This window comes from Lissotriton vulgaris, chromosome 5 (assembly GCF_964263255.1).
Source record: "Lissotriton vulgaris chromosome 5, aLisVul1.2, whole genome shotgun sequence".
NCBI lineage: Eukaryota > Metazoa > Chordata > Amphibia > Caudata > Salamandridae > Lissotriton > Lissotriton vulgaris.
In genome coordinates this window covers 1,176,373,037-1,176,397,615 of record NC_141693.1, presented here as the reverse complement: position 1 = coordinate 1,176,397,615, position 24,579 = coordinate 1,176,373,037, and the positions used below count along the sequence as shown (strand labels likewise).

Below are 24,579 nucleotides of genomic sequence, written 5' to 3'. Positions count from 1 at the left end.
ACTGTTTTGAGGCCAGTGTACTTGCTTGGAAGGGATCTTCTTCGCAACATGAATTGAGTTCATTACTGAACACCGGATGGTGTTGCAATAGAAACACTAGAGGAAGAGATAATTCAGATTCAGATGTGCCCAGATTTGACAAAAGAAGACCTCCATCCAGATTTAAGACTCACTGTCAGAGGAATGATGGAAATTTTCAGGGAAAGAAGTTAGATTGGTAAAAACAGCAGAACCAGTTAGAATAAAGGTGAAATCAGATGCAATAGCCCCCAACACTAGACATTATAGGTTAACCAAAGAGGCTGAAGATGGACAGAAACCAGTGAATGAGAAAATGACTGAACAAGGAATCCTTCAAGAGATTCTTGGCAGTCCATGCAATTATCCTATAATAGGAATTAAGAAACAGAGTGGGAAATGAAGAACTGTTAAACAACTCTGAAAGATTAATAAAATTACGGTTCCTTGTTGTCCTCTGGTAACAAATTCAGTAGTGATACTGTTCCAAATCCGGGCAGAGGTAGAATGGTACACAGTGATTGACTTGTGCCAACCATTCTTTTCAATAACATAAAATGAGGATTCACAGTTCCCTTTTAAATTTCTATGCTTTAATAAAGTTCTTGTGCGGTGTAGAATCCTACAGGGGGTATATAGAGAGTCCTTCAATTTTCTTATTCTTAAAAAGGATTTTGAAAGGGTGAGATTACCATAAAATTTAGTTCTAGTCCAGTACATACATGATCTCTTGTTAGCAACCAATACGAAAGAAGATTGTCAAATTTAAGAAGATTGTAAAATTTACTTTATTGCACTGTTAAATCATTTGACGGAAATGGGCATAAAGTCCCCCAACAAAAATGCTGTACTGTGAGAAGAAAGTACTCTAACACTGACACCATATTGACAAGAGTGTACGAGACGTCTCAAAAGAAAGCATTTCTTCAATTCTGAAACTAAATCCCCTACACTCAAAATGAGGTTCGGATGTTTCTGTGAATTGATGGTCACTGTACATGAATTTCACATTTTTCACAGATTGCAAACCCTTTAGTAGGACTGACATGTAATGATGTTCAAGATCCTGCACCATTTGATGGCAAGTGCTTTGAAACATTTAAGAAACTGAAGAGAGTTTGAGTCATTTGCCTGCACTCAGGATGCTGGACAATATGATTTTGTATTTGCTCTGCCATGAAAAAGATGGGCGTACACTCTCAACACTTGGGCTCAGAAACACAGAGGGCTCATGCTCCCAATTGCTTATCTTTCAGGAGTGTTGGATCCAGTTCCTGTAAAACTTCCAGGAAGTCTAAAGTCGGTTGCAGCAGGTTGTCTGGAAATAGAACAAAGTGAATGAAGGAATTGTGATGGCCATACTTTAATTGTGTATGTTCCATACTCTGTTGAAATTCTTTTAACAAGATTATCAAGGTTGACACGTTATGAACAAGTGATACTTGGAGCACAAAATATTTCAGTTCGAAGGTGGAATGTCCTGAACCCAGCTACACTGCCTCCAATTTCAGACAAATGTGAAGGCAAAATAAATATTGTTGATGATAAATTGGAGCTTGACTGCATAGAGGAAACTGAATTATTAAAAAAGCCAAGCTCGGGGGCGTGGCTAGCAGCCAGGGAAGATGGCTGCATAGTGAGAGAGCTCCGTGAGTGAGACGGCCCCGTCAGTTAATCCGTACATTAATCCGCACAAACAATAACCTCCGACGGCTGAATCCAGAGTCTGGGATCGAGCGGCATTAAAAGGTGAAACTCCAGTGAGCAGAGGTGACCTAGAACTTGCAGAACGTCACATCGACAGAAGCGGCCTTTCCCTCTGCCGACGCAGCGACCTGTAGTCCCCCTGGGAGCCGGGCGGAAGTGGGGGTAAGGCTGGATCGGCGAGCAGGAAGTCCGCCCTGCGATCGCTGTGTCCGCGGAACTGAATCATCACGACACACTACCTGGAACTACACGCACTGACCTGGCGTTCGGAACTCCCCAACACTGAATTGGAGCCCACTGGAGACGGGAAGGTACACTGTGCCCTGACACCGCGGCCGCCACAGCCGCCACGGGTACTGAGACGCTGAATTGTGTGCAGCCCCCCTGCACAGCCCTACTGCTGCATACGGCAAGCCCCTGACGGGTGAGAGAACAGCGCAAACCCCCCCCCCTCCATAGACGCCATCTGCAGTGCGCGTGAAGACCTGAAGCTGGATGACAGGTGCGCACAACTAACAGCGCCGGCTGCACGGGACCAATCTACACCGCGACGCATATGCGGGATCATCCACACGTGGCTGGGGAACAAAGACGCCTCATAGCACTTGCTCTTGGTAGGGAGCGAGGGACCGAGTTCAGACTAGTAACAGTGGGGGCACTTAAACCGATCTCCTGAGCGCCGCAGGGGCTAAGCAACCTAGACCCACAGACGAAATATCGCGGTACAGACCTCCACTTTCGAGCGCTAACCGACACATCCAATGGAGCCAGAGGGGGCATAGACTACATGCACGCTACTCCTTTCTACATATTGTATTCCACTGGCACCATCAAGAACTTGAGCAGACCAACCTGTAAACCGTGCAGAACGGCCATAAAAGAATAACTCGGATAACACGCCAAGATGACATAAATACTCTAATGATCATACAGAAAGCGACACCGAGATCTCGGATAAGCAGGGTCACATGTGGTGTGTAGCCCTCTCCGTCCCATCAAGTGATATCGTCCAGTTGAGAATTCTAACTCGGAGCAGCGCTGGATCGCCAATCTACCGCCGCAACCAGAAGGGTCCTAAGAGAAGCACCCAAGCACGAGTGAGTTGGGCAGACTACTTGAGACTCATTGGACGGCATTATGGCAGGCAGAGGTCCCAAGACCCAATCGACACAGGCGAGACTGGACAAATATGCTTACGAAAAAAGCAACCCATCATCAACAGAGGGGCGTACGCCTACGGGGAAGACACCGGATGGAGATGGGGCAAAAAAGGTCACACTAGAAGACATAATGAAGGCGCTGTCGCATGTACAGGCAACGGTGGGGACGATCTCCACAGATGTCTCTCTGCTAAGGGCGGATTTTCATAAAATGACGGAGCGGATCAAAGAAGTTGAGGTGATCACGAAATCGCTAGTGGAGGATACTTCAGAATTACAAACAGCGATGGCACGAATGGAGACCGAAAATAAACTGCTTAAGGAGAGGCTGGATGACCAGGAAGGGCGCTCGAGAAGGAACAATGTAAGGATTCTGGGAGTTCCGGAACCAGAAGGCACGCAGGCAATGGATCTCTATGTGGAGGAATTGATCAAGACCAGACTGCAGCCTAAGGGACTATCCCACTTCTTCTCTGTAGAAAGAGCGCACAGAGTCCCCAGTGGCAAACCAAAGCCGGGAGCAACCCCAAGGTTGGTCCTGGCCAGACTGTTTAACTTTAGAGACAGATATGCAATTCTCCAGGCAGCAAGAATCTCGCCACCAATTAGAGTACACAACTCCACAATTGCATTCTTTCCGGATTACACAGCTGAAGTCTCCCGTCGCCAAAAGTGCTTCCTCGAAGTCAAAAAGGCACTACGAGCAAGGGAAATACAGTATTCTATGTTGTTTCCCGCAAAACTCAGAGTAGTGGCTGACAAAAAGACGTGTTTTTTTGATACGCCAGAAGCGGCCCATGACTGGCTGGAGGGATGGAGACAGGTGCAAGTGCCTCGACGCACGAACAAGCAACACCGAAACCAGCAGCAGGGGGACCGGACCGACTCACAAGTTTCGAGACAGGAGAATCAGAACCGCTCACCAGGATCAGGGTCGGTGGACGGCAAACAGAGAGCAGATTCATGACCGCTTCGGGTCTAAAGGATCACCAGATGCAATGAACACTGAAATCCAAGGCTGCTCTTGGACACTGGACCGGGTTGGGCCCAGAAGGGCAGAGGGGGTCGTTGCCTCCACGGGACCTTTAACCCCAGCAAGCAAGTACAATGGGTGGGGTCTGGAATGAGCACTCTGCTAAGTTGGGGGGGGCGGGCGGTTCAATGTCTGTTAAGCAGGGAGGCAGGGAGGCGATGGGGGAAGGGGAGGGTTTGTTCTTGTTAAATTGGTTTTACATATTAAGGCAGGAGGTGTTGAAACAGACTCATTAATGACATGATTAAAAGGTACACATGGTATACTAAGGTTCTGGACAGGACGTCTCGAGTGGGGACACATTCCTCATGACGCACAACTCACAACCTAGGCACGCATGGCCCGGTCAGACCTCTGCGGATCCTGACCTGGAATGTGAGAGGATTAGGGGATAAAATTAAGATGGGACTGGTACTACAAGCTATTAAACGACAGAGCCCTACAATAATCCTTTTGCAGGAGACACATCTCACGGGGAGTGCATGCCAGGCGTTGGGCAGGCGAGGATACCGCATGGTAGCACACTCCGAATTCACATCAGGCTTGAGAGGGACGGGCATTCTAGTGAAGAAGACGTCCCCTTTCATCCTCCTACACACCAAGGTAGACGATCAGGGATGATTCGCAGCTATCCAGGGACAGTGGGAAGGCAGGCTACTAAACATAGTGTCCGTCTACGTGCCTCCAGCACTACAGTCCATTGCTCTGCTGGCAGTGGGCGAATTTATCTTAGATCTACCAGCAGGGGAACTCATTATAGGGGTAGATTTTAAAGCAACAATAGATGACACTTTAGATAGATTCCCGGTGCGAATCCACGCGCCCGGGCCCTCCCGGCTCCAGAGCTTCACAGAGGTGATGGGACTGACAGACGTATGGAGGCTCATACACCCCACAGTAAAGCAATACACTTTCCACTCCCCGGTCCACAATAGCTTATCGCGGATAGACTACTTCATGCTGCTCACTACTGGGACGCAAAACATAGACAGTATCGATATTCAACCTAGGGGGATATCGGATCACTCCCCGGTGTTGCTAACTCTCTCTTGTCAGGAGAAGTCTCGCAAAAGAATATACCCTATCTACTCTGGTTATCTTAAAATCCCCACCATTAAAAAAGAACTTAAGAAAACGACGAAACATTACTTTGATGAAAACACGGCGTCTGTAGCCTCTCCTTCGGTCCTCCAGGAGGCGTACAAAACGGTCCTACGGGGTCAGGCGATAACGTCCATCACCGGGAACAAAAGGTCGCAGCAACAAGAACTGTCAGAGTTAGAACTTGCACTACACACAGCAAATACGATGCATATGACGGACCCCACACCAGGTACATTACATGCCTTACAGTTATGCCAACAGCGACATAGAGACCACCTGAAACGAAAGACTGTTGAGAATATTGCTGCGCTGAAAAACCGCACATAGGGTGTATGATGTGGGGGACAAGGCGGGGAAAATGCTGGCCTGGCTTGACAAGAAAGGGGGAGGCACCAAAGGAATACAGCAGCTATGTGCAAAGGATGGCACACTCCAGGCGCGCCCTGAGGGCATAGTCCACACACTGGCCGAGTACTTCGAAATGGTCTATACCCCAGACAGGGAGGTGACGAGAGTAGCAGCGGTAGATTCCCTCAGCCTTATAGCCACCCAGACACTTACACCGGAAGCAGCCAAGGAACTGGAGGCAGACCTCACAGCTGACGAAGTCCAATTAGCTATACATGCGGTGCAATCCGGGAAAGCAATGGGCCCCAACTGAATCCCAATAGAGTGGTATAAACTAATGTCAGACACACTTAGCACACCGCTCCTAGCAATGTATACCGATAGTTTGGCAAACGCGGAACTCCCATTAGACCAGCGTACGGCGACAAACGTGGCAATTCCGAAACCCAGAAAACCACTGACAGACTGTACGTCCTACAGCGCGATATCTCTCAAACGCTGAAGCGAAAATACTGGCAAAACTGCTGTCTACTAGATTACTATCTCACCTCCCACAGCTGATCCACTCGGATCAATCAGGCTTCATGCCCAATAGGAACACTGCCCTGAACCTTAGACGCGTTCATGGGGTACTGGCACGAGCACAACAGCTATCGGGTCCTGCAGTGATATTGTCACTGGATGCAAAAATGGCATTCGACATGGTAGAATGGGAATATCTTTTCGCAGTGCTATCGCATATGGGGTTTGGCCCTAAATTCATAGCGTGGGTACGACTTTTATACACTAACCTGGTTGCCCATGTCGCGATTAATAGACATATCTCACGCACGATACAACTGGTGAGAGGGACGCGTCAAGGATGTCCCCTGTCGCCACTACTATTCGCGATAGTGTTGGAACCACTGGCGACCCTCCTTAGGACTACCCCGTTGTTGCAGGGAATCAGCTGGAGGGAGGGATGGGAAGACCGTCTCTCGCTCTATGCTGACGACATGTTGGTATATTTGACGGACCCGGAGCCTAACATACCAGAGCTTCTTACAGTTTGCGATGCTCAGGGGGTAACATCGGGTTACACAATAAACTGGACGAAGTCAATAATATACGTCCTGCAGGGACCGGAGTCTTCCCTTACCGCTGACTGCCCCTTACGGTTAGCAACGGACTCCTTTAAGTACCTCGGTATACATGTTGCGCAAAACTCAGAAGAGTACTATGATAAAAATTTGAAACCACCACTGGAACGTCTGCGACGGGATGTAAAACACTGGGCGGCTCTGCCCCTGACACTACTGGACAGGGCAGCGCTGTACAAAAGGATGGCGTTGCCAAGATTTCTTCATGCACTTGACAACACACCATATCCGGTACCGATGCGCTACTTCCAACAGGTGACAGCACTGGTCACCAGCCTACTATGGGGTAACCGCCCTGCCCGGATTGCCCATGTCAAACTGAACAGAAGCTGGTATGAGGGCGGTATTGGGCTACCGAACTTACAAATGTATTACTGGGCTGCACAGCTTAAAACCATTAACCACTGGATCCATGCACCCCAGGATGATCCAGCTGATAGAGCGCAGATGGGCACAAACAGCTTACTGGCGGTGCTCTACCACGGGGGCTTGGTGAGGAGGCTCATAGGACCCACACAACATTCCACGAAAATATGGTACGCAGCACAGGCGAAATTGGAATGGAAGGGAGTAATTACTAAACTCACACCACTATGGGACTCCAAAGCACTGGGACAATTGAGAAGTAGTAAGGAATTTACACAATGGGACAATATCGGAATATCTATGGTGGGCGACTTGTGGTACAAGGGGACAGTAGTCCCATTTACACAACTCAAGCAACAGTATGAACTAGGACCAAACAAAATTTATAGACATGTGCAAGTCAGGCACGCCCTGTTAAAAGCAATCCCGGCAGACACCGTAGTCCCTGAGGCCTCCCCGTTGAAGGATCGACTACTCACAGATTACATGCAGCGTAGCGCCACATCCCTCACCTATCGGAAGTTGATAAACAACTTACCAGACCCTACACTGAAACTGCAAAAGAAGTGGATAGGGGAAGTGAGCGATATGGATGCCTTTGAATGGAATGAAGCACTGGCATCCCTGAGGGAAGTGGGAATATCGGCGAAGTTCCGATTAGTACGGCTCAAAATACTCCATAGGATATATTACACCAGAACCACACTACACAAGCTGCAGCGAGCGCAACATCCCTACTGCCTACGCGGGTGTGGGGAAGAGGGCACATTTCTGCACACCATTTGGGTCTGCCTGTTTATCACAGAAAATTGGAGACAAGTGATGCGCACCATTTCACAAACACTACAGACCTCAATATTACCTGAACCACGCAAATGTATCCTGAACATATGGGACCCGAATGATCTTTCCCACCAGGGTCAAACATGGAGTACACTGGGCATTATGGTTGCTAAGAGAGATATTGCGCAGAAGTGGGCTGCATCGGATCTTCCCACACTGGCACAGGAATATGGATATGCTAACGGTTACGGAGCGCACGGTATATAAGGCCAGGGCCAGCCCCCGTAAATGGAATAAGATCTAGAATCCATGGAATATCTTTAGAGGGGACCTATGCGATCCACTGCCTGAGGATGATACGGACAGGTCTGACGAAGAGAGTGATGGGGAGTGATACAAGAGGACCAGGATAAATCGGTTAGAAGACAGGGGGGTGGTGCAAGCTGCGGGGGATGGTGCTGTTGTGATGTATGCACTGTGTTCGATATATCTAGATCGAAATAACTGTGTACTTGTACCATCTGGAAATGACTTGTACTCCACACTGCCAATGTATGTGTTTGGTTGATGTTTTTGATGAAACAACAAAAACTAATAATTAAAAAAAAAAAAAAAACGCCAAGCTCAGATATTAACCCTTTCGATGCTGATGACGAGCTCAGCTCGTCATCACCCACGGGTGTCGTGTGCTGATGACGAGCTGAGCTCGTCATAGTGCCACTAAAATGGCATTTTCCAGCACTGGGGGGGAAAACGCCCAGCAGCCATGTGGTTAAGAAAATGCCACTAAAGGACTTTTGCGGGTTCCTGTCCGAGAGATCCATATGGAGGATTGAGAGCTGCTTATGCAGTTTATTCTGTTGCAGAAACATTGGAGGCATCCTCCTTACCAAATGTGGCATCAGCACAACCAGTGGAATTAATTGCTTCAATGAATGCTTGTTACTTGTCAAAGAATTTAAATGCGACAATCAATACAAATAGCCAGTATGGTTGTGTTGTGCATGATTACGACCAACTCTGGTTAAAAAGAGGGTTCATGATATCTTCAGGTTCTTCAATTAGAAATAGTATGCACATATTGGATTTGTTGGACAGAATTCAGAAACCAAAAGAAGTGGCAGTTGTACAGTGTTAAGTCCAATAGGCTAGCAAGGATTTAGTCACATAAAGAAATAAGTTTGTTGACCAAATGGCAAGATATTGAGCCTTGCAGAAAGGGACAGTGATTCACAAAAAATTAAGATGAGATTTTCGCAAATGATAATGAGAGTGTTCAAACAATGTAAACTGTTTCTTTATGGACTCATTACAGACTTCTTTGAGCAAGGTGAGAGATCTACAGCTGTTGCTGATGGAAAGTTAAAATGGATGAAATTGGATGACAAAAAGAATTATCAGCATTTTCACGTAAATAAAGATCAAAAGGATATTCTATCTGACTCGATGTTACAGCCCATGTGTAAATACTTGCATAATCAAATTCATGTAGGGACAAATAGCCTGATTAGGCTATTGAAAAAGAATTGGGAAAATACAGATATTTCAACATGTTGCAAAGAAAATATGGGACCGCTATCTAGTTTGCCAAATAAGCAATCAAGCTAAAAAGAATGTTACTGTCATGAATCTAATTGGCAAATCAGAGGGCCCATATATGAGATTGCAAGCATACTTTATTTAGATGTCACTTTGCAATACCGATTCGGTAATTCCCATTCATTCGATTAGGTAATTCTGATTCAGTATTTCCCATTCATCCGTATGGGCCTCCAGGCCCATAGGAATGAATGGGAATTACCGAATCAGTAAATACCCATTCGGTAAAAGGGGGAACACATTCACGGGTGGCAGGGTGTCACTTTGACACCCTGTTGCACCCCTGAATAGTGCATAGGTGCACATGTGGCACACATACATGCCCTAAGGGCATGTATGTCTGCCACATGGCACTGTCATAAATTGCAATAAATTGCTTTTTATAGGTTTTTCGATATTTACCACCAACTTGTAGTTGGTGGTAAATAACGAATCCTGAAATGTGAAAAGCACTCATTTCAGTGCTCCCTACATTAAGGATTCGGTAATTTACCGAATCTGTATTTTAAGAATTCGGTAATTTACCAATTCCTTAAATTACTGATTCCGTAAATTACCTTCATTTAGGCCTCCTAAAAAGCCTAATACCGGTCGGTAATGGCCGAAATTCGGTAATTTCGGCTGTTACCGACCGGTATTAGGCTTCCTACATCTGGCCCTTAGTCTTGATTCAATCTCATGCCATTTTCTTCCATCCTCCTGTCTTGATTCAATCTCATGCCTTTTTCTTCCATCGTCCTAAACGTTGAGTCCCTTTATATCATCATTGCACATTCTTTTTCTTACCTCTTTTCTCCATAGCACTGGTTCTCATCTTTCTTCCTCCATTTCTGGCTCTCTCTCTTGTTCTGAATCAAAGTCTTATGCTAAAAAAAGGCCCTGTTCCCAGTGCCTACTCCCACCATCTGCAACCTCATCAACAAATTAACCCCGCTTAATAGTTGGTAGCCCATTATCTGTGTTTTAATATGCTTGGTGTGCCTTTGTTGCCCAAATGTATACAAGTGGAAGTTGGACCAGCTTAAGACCAAGTAGAAGTGAAAGGGTTGTTTTGTTTTAGAATGTTTTTGAGCCTCATACAACTTTGAATGAGCCTTAAGCAGGTAGCCACCTGCCGTCCTCAGCGGATATGATTTGAGGCCAGCAGTCTCTCACCGACATCCAAGACTCTAAGGTGACTTTGGCCAAAGAGGTATTATCACAGAACCCTGTCAGAGTACAACATTCCACCTATGGGTCCCAAGTACCCTGATTGCTAAAATATCCCCTCTCCACTGCTTCCTTTTCCATTTCAAACATAAACAAGCATTGGCATAGCCAATAGGTCTCGCAACAGTTGATGCTGCACCAAGGATATTGTGCTGCATAACTAAATACTTATAAAGTCCCGAAGGCGAGACCTATTGGCTATGCCAATGCTTGTTTTGTGTAATTATTGTGAGAGGACTTCAGTGCAATGCTGTCACTCTGCCTATTCTTGTTTTACTCAATTCTGTATTATTATTTCTTATTTTACATACAGCAAAGCTGAGTTACTAGATGCTATTTGAAAAACAAGTTAACCTTATTATATTGCAAAAATGCACAAATAATGAATAGAAAAATAAGAATTGATGACAATATTTGCATGTACAATTTACCTGACTATAATGAGGTGCCAGGATACAAAGCAAAACGCACATAAATACCTGTTCATATGTTTCCAGTTTAACTTTAGGCCTACTAGATTTCACTGTGTCTAATTCGGTATATTGACCATTCAGCTTCTATTGACTGAATTTCTGAACACGTTCTTATTAGAGGTCCTCCTGCCTCACTGTTCAGTTTAGAGGCCCATCAACAAAACATTTTGTTGGAAAACAAAAAAACAGCGGTATTAATGTTGTGTTTTTTGCTTGTGTGGTTCAAGCTGTAACTAATACAAAACAAATGTACACAAATAAAGCAATAAGCAAAACTAGGAAATGTGACAAACGTGCTACCAAATTAATTCTATTTTCATGTGTAACCAACGGTGGGAGCTCCCAGGCAACAGTAGTGGGGTGGGTACGGGGATTTAAAAAAAAAAAAAGTTTAAAAAGAAAAAAATCACTGGCCTGCCCGCGCTTCTCCTCCGTCCTCTCCGTCCTCTTCCTTGTGTGAACCAGAAGGACCCATGCTCCCCTAAGCCAATCACAACGCTGCAGTGCAGCGTTTTGATTGGTCTGAGCACTGTGGTTCAGCACTCAAGTTTGCAACTGGGAGGCTGGGCATTTTCTTCACCCAGGCTGTATAATCAGCCAGTGGAGAACATGCAAAGTGTGCATGACTGTTGGCTGGCCCAAGACGCCATCCAAACAGTCATGCGCACTTAAGGTACAGCCACCACTCCTCCCCCCCAGCCCAGCCCCGCAAATCTGCCTCAACACGGAAAAATAAAATGTGTTATTATTTTATTTTTCCTTTTTTTGCAGTGCTGAAAAGCAGTGGGGCGACGGCCCTCCGCCTTAACAGAGGCCCTGTGTGTAACATGTCACAGCTTTCTTTACTAATACCACAACCTAGGTTGTTAGGTCATTACCATAGTGTGCCATGAAGGGAATTAAAGTTACACAGTGAACGATAAATGGCAGATTTCAGGGGTGTTCAGTTTTAGATCGTAATCGAAAGTCCCTTCTAATAAAAGAACTTTTTTTTTTTAGATGAGAATGCATACATACAATCGTGTGTGTGTGTGTGTGTGTATGAACATATATAACTACATGAAAAAAGGAACTTTCAAAGAATAACTTAAAACGTTACCATTGCAGTCACTATCGTCGTCAACTCAAGTATGTGTGTGCGCCTGTCTGTCCGTCTTAGTGTTATACATTCCTAGAGATAGCCGTGACCCAAAGCTCAGTAAAATGCCCATATTAATCCAAGTTGTCAGCCGAAAAGTTAATCCAGATTCCTCTCCTTTTTAACACATATTCAGCTAGACCTGGCCTGGCAGCAGTGGACAAGGGGTATTCTTTCTTTACCTTGGATTGGTTTGGAGTGCTCTTGAATTTCGCAGCGAGCTGTGCCAGTCACCACATCCCAGACAATTATCTTCCCGCTGGCATCGGCCGACGCCAGCCGCAGGGAGTATGGAGAGCCCAAGTTATGGTGGTAGTTCTCTCTGGCCCATTTCACCTGCAGAAGTCCAGAAAATGAGTGAGTTTCTTCACAAGTAAGACATGGCAGCCGCCTGATCACTGGACCACAAAGTAAGCATCACAAATCAAAGGAACCTGCCCACGAGTTCTTGTTGTTCTTCGATATGTCAAGCTTCCCCCCCCCAGGGGCTTTTGCTAATTGTACCCCTGTACGCTGTACCTTGTACATATAAATCTCTTTTTCAATAAAAAATTACTGAAATAAAAAAAGAAATGCATTCTACTTCGCTGCCCCAACTTGAGCCAGCGTCTGTGTTTTGACAAATGCATTTTAGTTTCCAAGGTCTTAAAATTAAGCACAATAGCAAACTAAGCTAGGGGAGTGAAAACACTCAAAACCTACATAGGCAAATGGAAAGCCTTCTGGTGTAGTTCGACTACTTGATGAATTTGCACATAAGGCGATATCGCATCTCTATTTGTTTATGCACAGAGTGTGATTGTTTCTCCTACATTTGTTTCCCACTCAATGGTCATACAATACTTCTAGGAATTTAATATGTGCACCTTTTATTCAGAAACAAAAATAATCCCAAAAATGCCATTCTTAGTAGTTGTTTAGCATAAGGGGCCGTATGTACAGAATTTAGGGATTGCAAGTTCCTAATTGCTATCCTTTGTGAATCGCAATTAGGAAATTGCACTTCCTAATGAACAAAAATGCCCAAGATAGTAATAGCAATTCCTAGCTGCCATTGAAGGGATGGTGGCATGCTGTGGTCAGCAGACCACCATGTCTGTGATTAGTTTTTAATAAAGCAGACTTTTTTTTAATGCAGCCAGCTTTCCTCAAACGAAAACGGAGTGCGTTAAAAAAAAAATAATGAAGCCGCTGCCTGTTCTTAAAAAATATTTGCTTCAACATTCAAAAGTTCCCATTTGCATTAAATTACCACCACCCTTACTGTGTCTGTAAAAAAAGGAATGTTTTGCAGCCATAATTAGGACGCAAAACATTCATACATACCACTACAATTCGGTATTAGGAACCACTGCAATTCGGTATTAGGAAGGGATGCCCTAAATACGCCCCTTCCAAATACCGAATCACAAATGCTAATTATGGTTCGGTAACATTTTACCGAATCGCAATTTGGCTTTTGTACATTTTTTCAATGATTTTTTCAGTCGCAAATGGCCAGATTCTGTGAATTCGCCCCTTTGCGACCTCAAAAAGGTTTTCTACATATGGCCCCTCATTTTGTATTTGTACATCAAATGTTGTTTGTAAATTAGTAGGCAGCTGTGTGCAGCTGTGTATTCACACTACTGTGTATTACAGGAAAGGATATATGGAATGCTCATTTAGTCGTATAGCCTAAACCAAGTCTGGAGCTCCCGTCGCATATCCTAGACCAAGTCTGGAGCTCCCGTCGCATATCCTAGACCAAGTCTGGAGCTTCCGTCTTCAGAGATGTGCTGCAAATTTAATTATTTAGGCACAACTTCAGCATGAGCATGGAAACGCTTTTAAATGCAAAACAGATTTGGTGCAAAACTGCCGTTGGTGCAACATCATCAGGAGTGTAGAGACAGTTTGAGTTGGGCAAACAAATTTAGGAGAAACAATCACACTCTGTGAATAAACAAATATAGATGCAATATCGCCTTATGTGCAAATTTATCAGATTGTGATATCTCATTTAGGTACAAAATTACCAAATATAGGAGAAGATATATAGTACTAAGATGTGACATAACGTGTATAAGATGAACAGGAGTATGCCATCACATATGGTGCATAACACAGCGAGAGGAAAATCGCCCTTGTTACAACATCAACATTTGTATGGAAAAGGCTTAGGAACACAAATGAAATGTATGTATAAAACCACTTTTGGTACAAAAATCACTTTAGGTGCAAAATCTCCCTTGAAGCATTGCACTATTAAATATTAAAGTCTTGAAATAAATAATTAGAATTTGCAACCAAAAACAAAACTTTAAGAAAGATTTTATGAAAAATTGGTAAAAGGTATCAGAATTTAAATCTTTCAAAGAACAGACAAAAAGCTTCCAGAGAAAGCAACACAGATCTTCAAAAGTCAATTATCATCCTATAAAGCTGTGCCTTTCAAAAAACGTTATGGCAGCCTCTATGCATTCATTTTTAGCACTGAAACAAGCAAAAGGCCCCCAGAGCGTGGTTTTGAATACAGTTAAATTGTTAGAAAACTATCTTCAGTCCATAAACACTGTGTTGTGTACTTGCCGCATCAAATTTGTATGTGTCCAAGGTCTTTTGAAAGCAAAGATCATGCTTTAGGACCTGGTAGTGAGCAGTTCTGCATTTTAGTGGATGCTCCAAGTGCTCCTAAAAGTTCAGGAACTCTGCTGCAGCCCCCAGATCATGTGCCAAATGGAAGACTGATTTCCCTCTCTTCCAGGCCTGCCAACACATTTTCAGTCTCCATTTTGAGGAATGCGGAATATCTTTCTCCTACTCACTTCTAAAGCTCACAAACAGGTAAGGACAGCTTCTAGGGTACCACCAAACAAGTAGAAGTAGGAGATAGGATCAACCAGTCACTTCAGCCAGAGCTCCCACACAAGTCCCGGTTTCCCCATATCTACTGGTTCGTATCCGAAGGCGTCCTTCATCTTCATGTATAAGACAGAGGCTAGTGGGGATGATGATCAAAAATGTCCTCCAGAGCTCAGGTTCAGTATGTATTTGGTTCCAAGGTTTCAGTCGACAACAGAAAACAAGCAGACTCCTTCACCCTATTTTTGTCTTCTCTTATTTGCAGGTGGTGCCCCACAGGTTCAGCAGTGGTTGGTGGAGCCGGGGCAAAGCTCCCACATAAAATATCTCCCAACTTTTCCGTAAGTCTTTTGACTGAAAATAAGGGACTATTTTATTTATTTTATTTATTTTGAAAGTTTTATATAGCGCGAACAAGATCTTTGCAGATATCAGAGCGCTTTACAGGACACGGGGGTGATAGGGTAATACAATGTAATAGTTGAGGTAGTTAGGTACAAGGTGCGTAGCTACATAGGTAGGTAAAAATCATGAGGTAGATCATAGGTGAGGTAGTGTTGATACAAGGTGCATATTCAAGCAGTTGCGCCGATAATATAGAGTGTGCAAAGTCAGAAAGGTGCGTCAACAATATAAAAAATATACAAAGAGGGAGCGTATACAAACAATATACAACGAGGGAACGTATACAATCAAGTAAGTCGATAATACAAGTAATACAGATAGACCAAGGGGTCAAGCAGGTCTTACAGAGCAGATTCATGAGAGATACAGAGTAATAGATCATGTGTATTTAGCTTTAACTTCTTTCTTAAAAAGTTTGTTGGAGGAGATGAGCACGGTTTCAGGTGGTTTATGCTAGGCGTTTGCAAGATGGTATAAGCCTTTCTCGGCTGCCTAAATTGCCCAAGTCTGCCAATGGACTCATCTACTTCAATAAGGTACTTCAGTCTCCAGACCACTAAAAAACCTACTCAAAATGGTCCTGTCCCTGAGGTATCACGCCCTGTGCAAGAAGCGCACGTCAAAGATAATGCCAACTTAAAGCACACTCACAACATATCTACGCTGAACGTAAACAGAAGACATGCTGAAACCTTGGCTTAACCATTTGTGTGTGACTGTCTCAACTTAACTCCCCTCACATTCATCTGATAAGTGAAGCAGATAAGTCTATGGATGCAGGGTGCCCTGTAATGATTGTTTATTTGTCCTGCTGATAGGAATAGAACAGCACAGCAGCTGTCCAGGAAGTTTTTTCTCCTGGAAGTTCATGATGAGTGTCATGCATATCTTATTCTCAGGCAGCTCTGGGTAGGAATATATTACAGTCCCCATGAAAATCATGCAGAACTTATTTGGTCACAACTGAAGAAAAAAAAGGAGATTGACTTAAGTGGAACGCTGTTGGAAGTGCAACTCTGACAAGAAGAACTTAATGTACACAATATAGTCTTGTCTAATTGTTACTAAGTTCTGGAAGGAAGATTAACAAAGAACAGATGGGCTGGAACTTACAGCAAAGGTAGATAACAAGCTTCCGATGTACTTAAGAGTTGAACTTCCAGTGGTAATGTTTACCAAGAGAGACATTCTACAGAACTTTAAGTCTATTAGGTCGGGAATGTTCCCGAGGGGCAAGATGGCCGCCGAGACGCCGTAGGGGTTAGTCGCACCCTGATCCGCTCCTGGCAGTAGAGTTGATGGAATTCGAGGTGCACACCTAGCTCATAACTCTTGTGCAGCTTTTGGATATATATTTCCTTATCATACTAAGGCTTTGATGAACTGAACTGAAACCGGGCTGTACCAGCAGGCATTAAGGAGGATTGGTACACAGTAACAATAGCAGTCCAGCTACAGACTCTCAGCACCTGTGAACTGAAATGCTTGGAGCGTTACTGGATTGGTCTGCACCGTTAAAGGATTTCCCTCAAGCCGAGGAAAGAAGAACTCTGTTGGAAAGTCTAGCCGCCTTAATTGCGAGGTCCTATCGGGCAGGGCGCTCATACTGTTTAAAAATAATGGCTTCTAAACTTTATCGATCGAGCAGGAAACCCAACGACACTGCCTCCGGGAATGAGGAAGAAGGTATGTCTGTCGATGGCCCGGCTCGTGCCTCCAATCTCAGAGCCAAATCAAAAACAAAGGCGCAGTTGAGACGAGAAGCGGCAAGAGAAGCGGCAAAAGAGGCCAAAGCAAGGAAGTTACGGGAAAACGATACGGGGGAAAAAACAAAGAAAAACGTGGCGCTGCCTAGATCGGCCAAAAGAAATACTGAGACACAGTTTGCTTCCAGTGAAGTGGTGGGAAGAGAGGCAGCATTGCGGCAGACCACGATTGTGGAGTCTTTTTTACCTGTGGAAAGATAAATATAAAAACAAAACGGCAGATGTGCCTGCAGAAGCATCTCTTGAAACACCCAGGGGTCCTGATACTGAGACTAATGCGAACAGTCCCCAATCTGGAAACAATGATAATGAGAATGAGAGAGCCAGTAAGAATACAGATGAGCAGTTAGCTATAAAGGTTTTGGACAAGGAGATAGCAACTACCTCATCACAGCAGATGGTAACCAGCTCTACTTCTGAGAATAGAAGTGATATGAATGTAGTGATTGCGCAAAATATCCCTGAATCTATTTTGGCATCACCTGGCGAGGAGATGTTTTTTACTGGAAACGACGAGGTGGATGATGAAGAGGATGACGGAAGTGAATTTACCAGCTCTGCTCGAGAATCTCCGTCGGATTCAGACTCGGAACTGGGCAGCTCTGCGGACTCTGTAGCAGGTTCAGGCACAGAAACCAATATATCGAAATCAGATAGTGTCTCAGTTACCTCTGATAGTGATACAGAACCTATAGAGCAAGAGAAAGCCCTGAAGGTTATAAAAACAAAACCAAAAAATGCTTCAAAAGAGATGAGGGAAACTGTGATGGACAACAACCCTATGTATAAGGGTAAGGCTAAAACTAATAATCCCAGGCGAAAGAATCAAGCTAGAGCTCCTCGCAGAAGGCATGTGAAAACAGTGGTTAAAAAGCTTGTCTGGGACAATACAGTTGAAAGTGGAGTACCTCAGTCTGGAGAGCTTGTCGGTGCAGAAGCAGGTATACATGAGGCTAGCCCACGGGGGGCTGAGGGAGGCTCTGAAGGAGGTGCTGCGAATTTTGAAGTACTATTCTCTACCCTAAAACAAATCCAAAGTGAGGCTCGCGCGGAGAGTCAGAGAGCCAGTAGGAGGGCCAGACATGCGAATAAAAAAATACAATCTTCTCTCCACAAGGTGAATAAAATGTATGAAGAAATGGTTGGGAGAGTTTCTGAGATAGAGGCCAGAACGGGAAGACTGGAAGATGACTTTGTTAAAATGCAAGACGCTAACAAGGATTACGATAAGACAACAGCGGATATGCTTTGGAAGTTGGAAGAGTTTGAAAATAGACAAAGGCGGAACAATGTTAGATTAATTGGAATCCAAGAGGGAAAAGAGGGCGGGGACGTGCGTGGTTTTGTCATTGATTTGCTGAAAGGTGCATTCCCAGAGCTGACCTCATGGGACTGGGAACATGAGGTACAAAGAGCGCACCGATTTCCGATGATACGAAAAGAATCACAGGGCAAGCCCCGCGCAATACTGCTATATATTGGGAATTTCCTCTTACGCGAAGAAATAATCAATAAGGCAAAACCACAGTCTAAACGCTCCTACAAGGAAACTGAATTTTTTGCCCGCCCTGATTTCTGCCACACCACCTTGGAAAGAAGGTGGCGGATGAGGCAACTTATTACCCCGTTCCAAAATATAGGGTGTGAGGCTTATCTAATGTTTCCAGCACGTCTAAAAGTTGGTTTAGATGGCAAATACAGAGTCTTCCACTCTGAAATTATGGTGCAAGAATATCTTACTTTTTTGAGAGAGAATAAAGGTCATCAAAAGTCTTATCATAAGATCCCAGAGGTCCAAGAATCACAAACTGGGATTGTCAGAAATATACCTCGTAAAAAGTAAAAAGTAGAGGACAGGGTAAAAACGTTATATATGGAATAGCAGGTTATCAATCTACCAGTTAGAGCGAGAATTTTCAGGAAATCTAAGTGAAGATTGTATATTCACATGTGCATGTTATTTTTTCTTATTATATTTACTTTGAAGACTTTGGGTAAGATTTTGGGTAAGCTCAATTCGCTCAAAACTGTTGATATGTTGTTATATTTCTGTTTAAATAGGTAATACGAGACAAGATTGGGTAGATAGAGCTTAAAATGAACTTCTGTTCTTTGTAGGTGAGCACTTCGAATGATATATACGATCTAGGAAAATCAGGGGGGAGGGGGTGAGACATCCCGGTGGCACACGTCGGTCAAACATAGGTCCTATGGACCTATTTGCCCGTAGGGGGGGGAGGGTTCCTGAGGGAGGGTCTTCTGGGGGGGGGGGGGGGGGGGGGGGGGGAGAGAGCACAAGGGCAGGGCACAATGGTAATGAAATACATTGGTATCACGAAGGGCGCATTCTGAAACAGGTGCATGAGCAGTATGGATGTAAGGAAGAGAGTATGAAAACTAAAAACTACGCTTTTTTTGTAGCAGATGTAACAGAGACCAAATCTGTTAAAATAAGAAATACAAGTGAACAGGCAGTCAGTGGTCCCGGAAAAACTTAGACATGACATTTAGATTTGTAACATGGAATGTGTGCGGCTTAAATGATGTTCAAAAAAGGCAAAAGATAGGTATCCGATTACGCCAGATGAATGTAGATTTCATACTCCCGCAAGAGACACATATAATGAGCACGCAAGAGTATTGCCTCAATCAGTTGGGTTTCTATCTAATAGCAAGTTCTAAACAGGGTGCAAAAAATAGAGGGGTCGCTATCTTGTTAAGGAGTAAAAATTTGACAATAGGGAGAAAATTAGAGGATAATTGGGGAAGGTGGGCGATGGCGGAGATTGTGATAGAAGGTGTATGGACAACGCTGGTGGCAGTTTATGGATCTACGCAGGATGACCCGGAGGTATTACAGTTTCTAGATTCTGAATTGGCCGCCTGGCCCCCCCAGGTCATCATAGGGGGAGACTTGAACATTAATGGGGCAGAAGGATTGGGAACAGGACAGACTAGGTGCTATAAAGGACGAAAGAAAAGAGTCCATAAGGCTCTTGTGGACCTTCTGATTAATAATAACCTGAATGATGTCTGGGGTACAATCAGATCAGAACAAAAAGGATATACATATTATTCTGCGCCACATCAAGTCTGTGTTAGACTGGATTATTTTATGATTTCTAATAATTTAATGTCAAGGGTTAAGATAGATAGGCTCCCAAGAATCCTCAGCGACCATAACCCAGTAGTTTTGACGATGAAATTAGAAGGAGGGATAAGAACTAATCGGGTATGGACATTCAAAAGAAGGCTCCTTTTAGAGGATGATTACATGTCACATATGTCAAAATGGATCACAGAGTTTTTTGAAAACAATAGAGGAAGTGCCTCGGCTGGAGTTATATGGGATGCTTTTAAGGCGGGTGTCCGTGGCGAAACATGTAGTTATAGCAGTTATAAACGTAAATTAGAAGGGCTCCGGCAAAGGGAGTTAGAGAGAGCTGTGTCAGAGGTAGAAGAACAACTTAACAACTGTGTTATCAGAGGGGAACCAGCAGAACAATATATCTTAGATCTTATAAAAGTAAAAAGTGAAGCTGAAGATGAATTGGCGAAAAAAGCGGCAGTATATTATACAATCAGAAGGGAGAGGTGTTATGAATATAATGAAAAAGTTGGGCATGTACTCGCCATGCGCACTAGACAGATAGCGGCAGAAGGAACTGTTAGGGAAATTAGGGATGAAAATGGTAATCTGCAAAAAGATCCGGAAGAAATCAGGGAAGTTTTCAGGAAATTCTATCAGAACTTATATGACCATCAACATCTGTGTGGGAGTGAAGAGATTAGGGAGTATCTTGAGAATATCCCAACGGAAAGGGTTCTGGACGAAGATGCAGATAGATTGGAAAGCCAGTTAGACGCTGAAGAGATTAAAGAAGCCATGTGTAACCTCCCTTCAGGAAAAGCTGCTGGACCGGACCAGATACCCTTAGAATTTTATAAAACTTTCTGGGGAATGCTGGCTCAAGAGTTAACTAAAACGATCCAAGCCGCTCAGTTGGGCGAGTCTATACCAAAGTCTTGGGGGGGTGCAGATATTGTGTTAATTTTAAAAAAAGGAAAGCCGCCGACTGAACCTGGGTCATATCGCCCCATTACATTAATGAATAATGACACCAAAATATATTCAAAAGCCCTGGCAATGAGATTTGCCGGGGTAATAAGCGCTTTAGTAAGCTATAGTCAGCACGGATTCATTCCTGGTAGAGGAACAACCCACCACACCAGGAAAGTTATAACACTGTTCGATGCCGCTGAGGTCACAGGAGATCCAATGGCAGTAATGTTGCTAGATGCTGAGAAAGCATTTGATCGGGTCTCCTGGGACTATCTCTGGCACACTTTAGTAAGATCTGGATTTAGGGGTGGTTTTATAACAGCTTTACAGACCTTGTATAAAGAACCGATCGCGGCCCTCAGAGTTAATGGGGGTGTTACGGGTCAATTCATGATCAAAAGAGGAACACGGCAGGGGTGCTCATGTTCCCCCTTACTGTTTAAAAGAAGGTCTCCCGCCTAGGGAGAGAAAAACCCAGCGCACTACTTTAGAGAGACCCGTGGTCTAGTTCATGTTCAATTTAAACAATAAGTCGTAATCCAGAGAAAGTTATCAATTATCCAGATTTATTCAGGTAGATGTAACGATGTTGAAGTAGATAAAGCACATCAGTAAATATCGTTCCACATATATGTAATTTCGGGTGTGTTAACCCATCACACGACCCAATGCATTTCGGGCGTTGCCCGTCGTCAGGGGAATTACTCTACAAACAAAAAGCAAAAGCCAGCTGTAGTATCCAAATAAACTTCAAGATCAAACAGAAATATATCAATGATAGGGTATGATGCTAGATTGAAAAATAGATGGTGATGGAAGAACCGAGATGCAAGAAAACAACGTAAACCAGGTGCGTAGAGATTGAAAACGGAAGTATAAACGTAGTGAAATTATCTAAAGTCATAAGCAAGAAGTGCCCGGTAACCTCGAAGAATGCTAAGTGATTGACTCCGATAGTGTAGCGAGTGTAGACAACATGCAGAGTAGCAAAGCAAGTCGTGACCGCCACCAATAAAGCGGAGTTTACAGAGAGCTCAAGACGAGCGTACTCACCGGTGTGGAGATAACACGGACTCCGCGGAGTTCCGAAAAGGTTAGCACTCGGTAAGCGGTAAACATGGCAATATTAAAAGGTGGAGAAAGAGTAAATAATACAGAGTACAACAAATGATCAAAAATCATAAGCAACAATAGCATACAAGGCAATGTAATGAACCATCCTATGAAAGGTTTTCCTATCAAATTGAAAGTGAACGCTACGTGCAATACCAAGAATGTAATCTATGCTCTCAAATGCCCATGTGGCAAGTGTTACGTGGGCCACACAGAGAGGAAGATTCGCACAAGAATCTTGGAACACAAGAGCAACATTCGAACTGAAAATCAGAAATCTAGTGTGGCCATCCACTTTTTGGAGAACAGACATTCAGTTGTTCAACTTAAATTCCAAGTACTAGAACAAGTTCCTATCACAGCGAACAACAAGAACCATCTTCTCAAGAGAGAGAACTTTTGGATTCGTTACTTATCCACGATGGCCCCATCGGGTCTTAATGATCGAATGGAATTTCTGTGTTACTTATGATTTTTGATCATTTGTTGTACTCTGTATTATTTACTCTTTCTCCACCTTTTAATATTGCCATGTTTCTTATTTGTTTACCTCCGTGCACATTGTAAGATGGTACCCACTTATATCTCCTTTTCGGTCTCTTTTAGTTTCTCCCTACCTATTCACTTTCATGCACACTCTAAGATGGCGCTCATTCTTTCTGCACTATACAGTCCTACTTCTATGTTTACCCCCGTCACTATTTACTTCCTTGCTCGCTTACCGAGTGCTAACCTTTTCGGAACTCCGCGGAGTCCGTGTTATCTCCACACCGGTGAGTACGCTCGTCTTGAGCTCTCTGTAAACTCCGCTTTATTGGTGGCGGTCACGACTTGCTTTGCTACTCTGCATGTTGTCTACACTCGCTACACTATCGGAGTCAATCACTTAGCATTCTTCGAGGTTACCGGGCACTTCTTGCTTATGACTTTAGATAATTTCACTACGTTTATACTTCCGTTTTCAATCTCTACGCACCTGGTTTACGTTGTTTTCTTGCATCTCGGTTCTTCCATCACCATCTATTTTTCAATCTAGCATCATACCCTATCATTGATATATTTCTGTTTGATCTTGAAGTTTATTTGGATACTACAGCTGGCTTTTGCTTTTTGTTTGTAGAGTAATTCCCCTGACGACGGGCAACGCCCGAAATGCATTGGGTCGTGTGATGGGTTAACACACCCGAAATTACATATATGTGGAACGATATTTACTGATGTGCTTTATCTACTTCAACATCGTTACATCTACCTGAATAAATCTGGATAATTGATAACTTTCTCTGGATTACGACTTATTGTTTAAATTGAACATGAACTAGACCACGGGTCTCTCTAAAGTAGTGCGCTGGGTTTTCCTCTCCCTAGGCGGGAGACCTTCTTTTGGATTCTTCTTTTATACACTGCTTGGCTAGACAGTGTTTACCACCCTGCGGCACACGAAAGCTCTTTACAAAGCTTTATCTTTGGGACTACCTTAGCTGTGAGAGATCCACCTCTCTATACATTTCCCCCTTACTGTTTGCCATGTATATGGACCCACTGATCCGTAAGCTAGACCTATGCCCAGAGATAACTCCGTTACCAACATTAGTGGGACCATGTAAGATACTGGCCTACGCTGATGATGTGGCAGTGATAACACCAAACCCCACGGAGGCAACTGTATTTATAGAAGAAGAGGCTTGCAGATTTGGTCAGATTTCGGGATACGCCCTAAATGCCTCGAAGACCCAGATCATTAAAAATTCAGCGACCATATGTGAAGATAATCGAGTTGTTCAGGCAGGGACTTATTTAGGAATAAATATCTCAGCTGATATAAATAATTTGGTGGAAAATAATATTGTTCCAATAATAAATAAAATAAAGAAAGACCTGGATCGGTATGAAAATTTACACCTATCGTTAGTAGGCCGAGTCAACATCATCAAAATGATGGTGTTGCCAATTTTTTTGTATATCTTTAGGGCAGTGCCACTTTTATTTGACAACAAATGGTTTAAAATATGTGAGCAAATGATTAACCGGTTTATATGGGCCAGAGGAAAGACACGCAGGGCATTGAGATACATGTCACTCCCGCGGGAGCGTGGGGGTTGGTCTTTACCAGATCTAAAATTGTACTATTGGGCTGCTGCATTCCAAAATATGTTGGGATTGGTTGGGGGGGCTGAGGTGGATGGATGGGACAATATTGGTTCACTTGCTATTTATGGTTTGGTTTTGGGTAAAAATGCGGAAAATATTTTCGGAGCGTGGGGGTTGGTCTTTACCAGATCTAAAATTGTACTATTGGGCTGCTGCATTC

General features: G+C 43.8%; 1 protein-coding gene across 1 annotated transcript in view; it reads right to left on the bottom strand.

The window, feature by feature from the left end:
- WDR11 (WD repeat domain 11) overlaps positions 1-24,579 on the bottom strand; it is a 635,868-nt gene that overhangs the window by 580,586 nt on the left and 30,703 nt on the right. The window contains exon 3 of the mRNA XM_086922941.1: positions 12,260-12,413. Coding sequence (XP_086779067.1) covers positions 12,260-12,413 — 154 coding nt within the window. The remainder of the gene's footprint in view (positions 1-12,259; positions 12,414-24,579) is intronic.